This window comes from Nannobrachium achirus, assembly GCF_963921795.1.
Source record: "Nannobrachium achirus genome assembly, chromosome: 13".
NCBI lineage: Eukaryota > Metazoa > Chordata > Actinopteri > Myctophiformes > Myctophidae > Nannobrachium > Nannobrachium achirus.
In genome coordinates this window covers 19,164,961-19,173,073 of record NC_137833.1, presented here as the reverse complement: position 1 = coordinate 19,173,073, position 8,113 = coordinate 19,164,961, and the positions used below count along the sequence as shown (strand labels likewise).

The following is an 8,113-nucleotide window of genomic DNA, read 5'->3' as shown; positions in this document are numbered from 1 at the left end:
AGCTTGGCCTGGAAGGATAGAGGACAGGACAGGAGTCATTAAAAATACATGACCCGCCAGGCAGCCAAAGCAGACGCCACAAAACACATTACCTACACATAAAAAAAAAGTTGAATTCCCCAACATTAGCTCTGAGGCACGTCTGGGCAGGTAAGGTTTTTGCAATTAGTGTCGATTGATTTCATCTGGAATTTAGGCCAGCAATACCGTTTACGTTACTTTACTACATTGGTTCTCAAAGTGGGGTCCGGGGACCCCCAGGGGTCCTTGAGGGAGTACTAGGGGGTCCCCAGCTAAATTTAGCAATGTTTTTTCTCAACTGTTTTTCTGATGATATCTTCTGCATAGTACTGTGTTCTGTCTGTCATTCAATGTTATGAGTTTAAAAAAGGATCTCAATGTAAACAAGCCATGAGCTTATCCTTTTACTTGACCTTGTACCAGGGAACTGTACTGTCATGAAACGGTACCTTTTCCTATGCAAACTTCTAATAAATACTTCAATCAATCAATCAATCAATCAATAGTTAGGAAGGAACCAAATGGAACCTTGTGGTTATGTAACTCAGAGAGTGTACACATTGAACCAAGTGGACTCAGACTGTACACTCAGAGTTAAATAAACATTGATTTTACAATATAAATTGGGGTCTCAGAGATATAAATAGTAAATACCATTAAATGAGGGTCCGTAGCCTAATGCATGTGACATGTCAAACTGAACTGGGGGTCCTTGAAATATTGAAAATCACTGCTAGAGCTGTACAAGTTTTCTTTTTATGGGGATCCTTGACATAGGCTATCTTTTCGAAATGGGGGTCCGCGGGGCTAATACGTGCAGGGGTCTTTGACAAGAAAAAGTTTGAGGAACACTGGTTTACATTACTTTACTATTATTCAGAGAGACTAATAATGATGTAAACATTGACGCTCGCTAAACACCACCCCCAAAGTTGTGAAAGAGGCTGGCACCGCCAGGCTAGTGCACTTAGCGATAAACACCTTCTTGTGATACAACATTACAAAAACTAATACGTTAATAAAATAGACACTAAATAGTTTGAAGGTTAAACAAACAGTTATACCTGTTATGTCACGTCGCAAACCTCTGAGTCTAGGCTCTCTGGTCTGTTCTGTCAATGAAGCAACTTCCCGCCAGCTGCTTCTGTGTGGAGACTGCGGACGGAGTAATGAGCCGCATTCCGATTCCCTCTTTACCACCTTGTGCTGGTCCTTTTTACTCACTTCAACAAGTGCTATGTGTGCAGTCTAACAAAGAGAGACCTAGAGCAGTACGAATTTACATATAGGTTATAAATGTATGGTATGCCAAACTTAAGAATGATTACGTAAGTAAAAAGTATTCGTGAGTCTCGTGACTACTTGGATCAAAAGTATTGGGATGGGACCTGGGGCGGGCTTTACCACGATCTGGGAGCGCTCTATTTAAATCCCAGGTTGGCCTGTGTGGGTGGTTTGAGGAAATGTGCAAAAGAAAAAGTACTCACATGTTTTACTTAAATAAAAGTATCAAATACTGCAATATAGAAATGGATCCGAGATGTAGCTAAGTAAAGGTATTGGAAATACTCAAGTAAAGTACAAATACCCCAAATTGTACTTAAGTACAGTACTTAACTAAATGTACTTAGTTACTTTCCACCACAGTACCCAGGGATACATATCACATTATCAGACTTGAGTGTGTGGACTGTTATGTATTTGTTACTAGAGAAGTGTTTGATGCCATCTTGTGGCCATCATGCAGAATTAAAAAATAATACGTCCAACCGCTTTGCTTTCTGGGATATGTAGTATTGTATGTGACACTCGAATGAATGAATTTGACCGTAACATTGAGACAAATATCTGATTTGGATGGGTAGGCTGTGTAAATTATTTCAATATGCATTCAATAAATTACAATAGCACAATATATATTTTTGAAGAAGATAAATATATGGCAACAAAGAGTGTCACTCAACGAATGGACTACATTGACCACAACTGCTACGGGTGAGTAGCGTTTAATTTATGGTGTCGACAGAGGAGGATGACAGCAGCTGCAGCTGAGCTCATGAGAATAAAGGCATACAGACGAGGGAAATACAGCCACGCGATTAACACCACCACCATTGTTCACATCGGCTAGCTAGCGGTTGCTACCTACTCTTTACGGTTTACGAGTGACATTAAAAGCTAAACTAACAACGAGAGCCGAGGATCTTTGTAGTCATTATTTTAACACGTCGCCGGACCGGCATTCGTCATTCTGTCCACACCAGGACCAGCCCCCCCAAGCAGGCACACCCTAATCTGGGGGGACTAAAACTATGTCTGTGTAAAGCAACATGAAGTAATTAAAGCTGATGCAGTGTAGCGCGGTATACGCTTATCGCTTGGACTCGGAATTGGAGCGTAAACGCTCTCGTGTTGTTCGTGGGGAACTGTTACTGGATATGACTGCCTCATCATCATTATCATGCTACTACAGATACAGAAGATAACGTTCCTCGTCAGTCTGCCTGCTGCAGTGGCCACCAGACAGCCTCGTAACTAAAGAAGAACAAGCCTGACAGTTTTATTCACCTTTTTCCAGTCTTGTCAATATTGTGGCTTCATTATGAATGCTCCTACGTATACCTTTGTCTCTCGTGACGACAACAGCACCGTTTATGCAGAAGTTTCCAAAATACTTATCTCAACTGGACACTGGAGGAGACTGAAGAGAGACAATCCAAGATTCAACTTGATGCTGGGCGAAAGGAACAGATTACCATTTGGACGTCTGGGTAAATCATATATTCTCTGATTTTACCATATAGGCTGTTAACACTGACAAGCAGCAGAACAGGTGATGACAGACAGCAGTGATATGCAAATTGCAAATGTTTTATATTCTGTCCCTGTCCCACCCAATTTGGATCATAACTGTGACTGTGCAGAAATTGACTACAATTCTCTTTTACTCTGCATTTCCCCTGGGGGGAAATGTTAAATCCCTGCCAGTGACCAGACCCCATCTGCAGTCTACTGTCTGTACTCTGTATGTAGCCCCAGGCTTTGCTTATCCAAGCCTTTGGATGCATGTTTTATAAAATTATAATATAAACTGTGTTATCTTACAGGCCATGAACCAGGACTGGTGCAACTGGTGAATTACTACAGAGGAGCAGACAAGCTTTGCAGAAAGGCATCACTAGTTAAGTAGGTCTCTAAATCAAAATGTTGCTAACATTTCTCTGCGCTCACCTAATTTAACTGCAATGATGAGCCTGCACAATCAAGAATTTCATCCACTTGTAATGTGTTGTGACAATAAAGATTGATTCTGGTTAACAACCGCAGCCCTCCCTATTTTGGGCATGTATGCAAAATAAATTAGCAGGTTGTGCTGCGTTGTAATATAAGTGGTTAATTCATGCTATTGTGTGTTTTTATTTGTTCATAAATTATTCAACATTGGCCGAGTAATTTCCATCCATGATGTCACGCAGGTTGATAAAGACAAGCCCAGAGATGGCTGACTCCTATAGCTGGTTCCCAGAGTCTTACATCATCTATCCCACAAACCTCAACACCCCAGTGGCTCCAGCTGAGAATGGCCTAAGCCACCTGAAGAGTAACCCCAAGACCGATGAACGGGAGGTTTTCCTAGCGTCCTACCACTCCAAAAGAGAAAGCGAGGAGGGGACAGTGTGGATAGCAAAGTCATCTTCTGGAGCTAAAGGTTAGATAACCTAACCTACATGTACAGTTGGAGAATGAGATTTCCTGTTTCTGAGTTAAACGGCGGTGCATTTTCCCCTTATGTTTCAGAATAGAAAGCCAAGAGTTCAAATTCATAACTGGTTTTGTGTCATACAGCAAAAACAACGCTGTTGATAGCTATTTATTAAGTGTAATAAGTCAAAATGTACATAGTTAGTAGCAATATCTCCTTCATCAATGTTATTGCGACCGAAGGTTGCAGTTTACTATGAGAAACGTCACAGCTTGTCCGCGTCCGTCCGTGTACACATTTTTACGATCTATGGGTTTGCCGCTCTGACATCATACTCTGATGTCACTGTGATGTCAGGGGAACCACTCTACCAGAATGGGTTTGCCGTTCTGACATCACGCTCTGGCTTCACTGTGATGTCACACTAACAGAATGAATCCCATATGCCCATATATGGAGATCCCTGATGTCCACATCCCTAATGTCAACATCACTGTTGTCAACATCACTGTGATCTACATGAGATACTTAAAGGAGTAGTTCACCACTTTTCAACCTGTCTTCATATAATAGGTCCTCACTAATGTTCATGATAAAATATCACAATTTTTTTCTACTCAGTCCAAGTCTCCTAGGAGAGCTGTGGGAAGTTCAGAATCCATCGTCTTGTGACATCATCATTTAAAAAAAAATAATAATAATAATCAATATTTTTGAAAAAAATATTTAGATTTTTATTATTGCGAGAACAATGGCTTCCACTTTAAAATTGCAACTTTTCAGGAATAGAAAGCCTGCAGTTTCTATAAGCTGGATTGGCAATCGATGATGTCACAAGACGATGGGTTTCTGACCTGCCCACAACCCTCCTCTGAGGAAAAAATATAAAAGAATAATATTTATTTACTATTTTTGAGTGAGGACCAATTATATGAACATAGGTTGAAAAGTGGTGGAGTGCCCCTTTAATATTGTGCCCTTTTTATAAAGCTTTGAAAGACCAAAATATATATTTTTGTGAGGGCCGTGGCTTATTTAAATTGAGATCCTTTTTTTAACTCATTTAACAGTGTTGATAGCAAATTTATCTTTGCACTAATTAACTACTTCGTTTTTAAAAGTTGTACTTTAACTTGATGATTTTATTTTTATATTCTAAACTTTGTTTGGGAGAGTCTTAAATTGTGTCCTTTCGTTGTTCCAGGTGCTGGAATTTTGATATCCCATGATGCTTCGGAGCTACTGGAGTACATTGATAATCAAGGACAGGTTCATGTTATTCAGAAGTATCTAGAAAAACCTCTTCTTCTGGAGCCTGGCCATCGGAAGTTTGACATCAGGCAAGTCCAACCAACTTACACAGTATGCATAATGCAAATCGTCACAGTGTATTTGTTGGGCTCATTTGATCACAGTGTATTTGTTGGGCTCAGTTGGTAATAAACTAACTATTTAACTGGTGCTTAGCTTATAAGCCAAAGCATACAAATCTTGAATTATTGCTAAACTATATTAATAATAATTTATGTACCATAGGGTTTCTAGGACAGAACACCCTGAGAGTGTTCAAATTGAACCGTAACTGTCCATTGCATTCATTCAGAGATGAATTAACTATAAGGATATTGTACTGCATGTTTTTCTTTAGGAGCTGGGTGCTGTTGGATCATCAGTATAACATCTACTTGTATCGGGAGGGTGTTCTACGAACATCATCAGAACCCTACAACAGCTCTGACTTGCAGGACATGACGAGCCACCTGACCAACCACTGCATCCAGAAGGAGCACTCGCAGAACTTTGGACGATATGAGGAGGGCAACGAGATGTTCTTCGACGAGTTCAGGCAGTACCTTCTGACCACCCACAATGTTACCATGGAGACCTCCATCTTACCTCAAATCAAGCATATCATTAAGTAGGTCCTTGCCCCACCCAGTTGCCTATTTTGTGAAAATATGACTTGCTTAATTGACAGTGATAGATTTCTGCTTGAACTCCTAGCTAAACTCCTTGAAAAGTGCTGTCAACCAGGGCAGGAAATTCAGGGAGGCAACAAAGCCAATGGCCATCATTGAACCTCAGTTTGGCCTTGTGCTGCTTAAAGAAATGGCATGCCCTGAGGCCAAAGTGGCCTTAATGCCCCTGCTGACTGTACCACTTCTTCCTGTGTCTACTCTATTTCTTGTCAATATGTAGACACCAGTGTCTCTTTCATGTCATGTAGACAGTGTCTTTTGTTGAGATTCTGAATTCTTAACTCCCCTGAGTCACGATCTTTAAACCAATGCAGTGACTTTGATTTTGTGCAGGACTGAGCATGGATCATAATATCATATTGTAAATACCATAACCTATTTATTTCACTGCAGATAGTCTACATATTACATTTAAAATAATCCTTAACACTAAGTTAAATTCATTATTCCGATGGACTAAAATGTTTTATTTGATGGGCTTCCTTCCTGCCCTGGCATTTGGCCTTTGTGGTACAATCAGCAAACTGTTGTCCTCATAAACAGTAAGATTTTTACTGTGTATAATTGGCGTAGTGGGACCAAACAATATCATATGACATTGTTTGTCCTTCACGATGGTAACTGTTGTCACTCTACTATACATCCTGAACAATTGCTATGTCGTGTCCTCTCTCCCAGGAGCTGTCTGAATGTCACAGAGCCAGCGATTAGCACTAAGCACCTGTCCTACCAGAGCTTTCAGCTCTTTGGGTTTGACTTCATGGTGGATCAGAACTTCAAAGTGTGGCTGATAGAGATCAACGGAGCTCCAGCCTGTGCACAGTCAGTAACCGATCCATTTCATTGATCATTTTCAGCTTTTTTCTGTGCTGTGTTCCATTTGTTTTTTATTCCTTATAATCTTTCAAGAAGTCACTACATGTGACTTATTGGCTGCTACTGAATTTTGAAGCGACTCGCATCTATTTCTTCTACATTCGGAGTGAATACTGTGTAGTGATTTTCGTGATTTTAGGGCAAAATCTGTAGGAGCAGTGTCCAAAAATGTGTTTTGCAAGAATCGGCCTCATGGTGGCGCTAGAAGAGGGCCATGTGAGAAATGAGGGGTGGGGTCTCCGCGCCGGCAAGGCGGACGAATAGGTACCGGCCCCGGCTGTCCCGGTCGCTCCTAGCCGGAGTTACGGCATTTTATGTGAGCTGCAGTGTAGGGGGTCCTCCACTGGGGGCGCCACCACTTTTGCATCCGTTCTGGAGCACCAGGACTGGGTGGTCCCCGGGAATTCCCCGTGAGCAGCCCCGTTGGGGTGGTCATTTGGTCAGTTTAGCACATTTGGTCATTTTTTACATCTGGGGGTCCCCCAGGGGCCTGGGGGTCCCTGGAGCTCCGGGGGTCCTTGGAGGTTGTAGTTTGGCAGGTAAGGAACGTGTGTGCAAAATTTGGCATGGATCGGGGCAACGGTTGCGGAGATATGAGCAGGGCAAGAGTGTGACGTGTGAGGTGTGACAGACAGACTGACTGACGGACTCACTCACAGTTTGTGCAGGTTTTTTGCCCTAAAATCACGAAAATCACTACACAGTATGTCTACACTCATGTCATCAACATGGATCAGGAAGATTTTGGCAAAACACATTTTTGCCCTATTTGTGGAGATAAGTGACCTACGGTCGCTTATCTCCCGATTAGGGAGCCTTACTGGTGTATTTTTGTATTTTTTAACTGTTGCACCCATAGTTTTGTTTATCCTTCAAAACAAGATTAGTTTGGCATCCTGGAGGGAATAGATTCTGTTCTTACAGTTGAGTGTCCGGGTAGCTCAGTCGGTAGAGCTCTCGCCTTTGGACCACAAGGGTGGGTTTGATCCCGGGCACCGTCAACTCAGCGTATTGAGTAGCATGGCTTGGGTGCAGCAAGCGCATGCGGCAAGTACTGGGATGGTAGGTGTGGCGCTCCACCTCAGCAATCCATCTCTCAGGGGTCTAGCGCATTGTAACACATGTTACCGGCTGATACCGACAATAAGCCACTCCCGACCTACTTGTTGTTACAGTATAATGAATGGTCTATTCTTGGCATTCAGATTTTTTGTAATGAATTAGAATATCTTCACTGTTCAAATAGATTTACCTTGGATATCTTTCATTTCTTTTGTGAGGTCCTTATGTTGTCTTTTTGACCCTCTCATCCCTATCTCCAGGAAACTGTATCCAGAACTGTGCCAAGGTATTGTGGACGTTGCCATCTCCACTGTGTTCACGCTGAACAGTGGTAGTGACCCATCGTCTGCCTCTACATCATCCTATTCCTCCTCACCCTCCTTTTCCACATTTACCACCAACTCCTGCTCTTCTCCCAAGCTCAGAGGACCCCTTCACGTGGGCCCGTTTACCAGACTGTAAGCACACAACT

General features: G+C 42.1%; 1 protein-coding gene across 1 annotated transcript; it reads left to right on the top strand.

Moving 5' to 3' along the window:
* Window positions 1-2,615: 2,615 nt before the first annotated feature.
* Window positions 2,616-8,113, top strand: ttl (tubulin tyrosine ligase). The gene is made up of 7 exons (XM_080739983.1): window positions 2,616-2,792; window positions 3,129-3,207; window positions 3,498-3,730; window positions 4,929-5,064; window positions 5,373-5,642; window positions 6,382-6,525; window positions 7,902-8,113. Exons 1-7 carry the CDS (start codon window positions 2,624-2,626, stop codon window positions 8,101-8,103), a joined length of 1,233 nt encoding a protein of 410 aa, XP_080596109.1. The 5' UTR covers window positions 2,616-2,623; the 3' UTR covers window positions 8,104-8,113.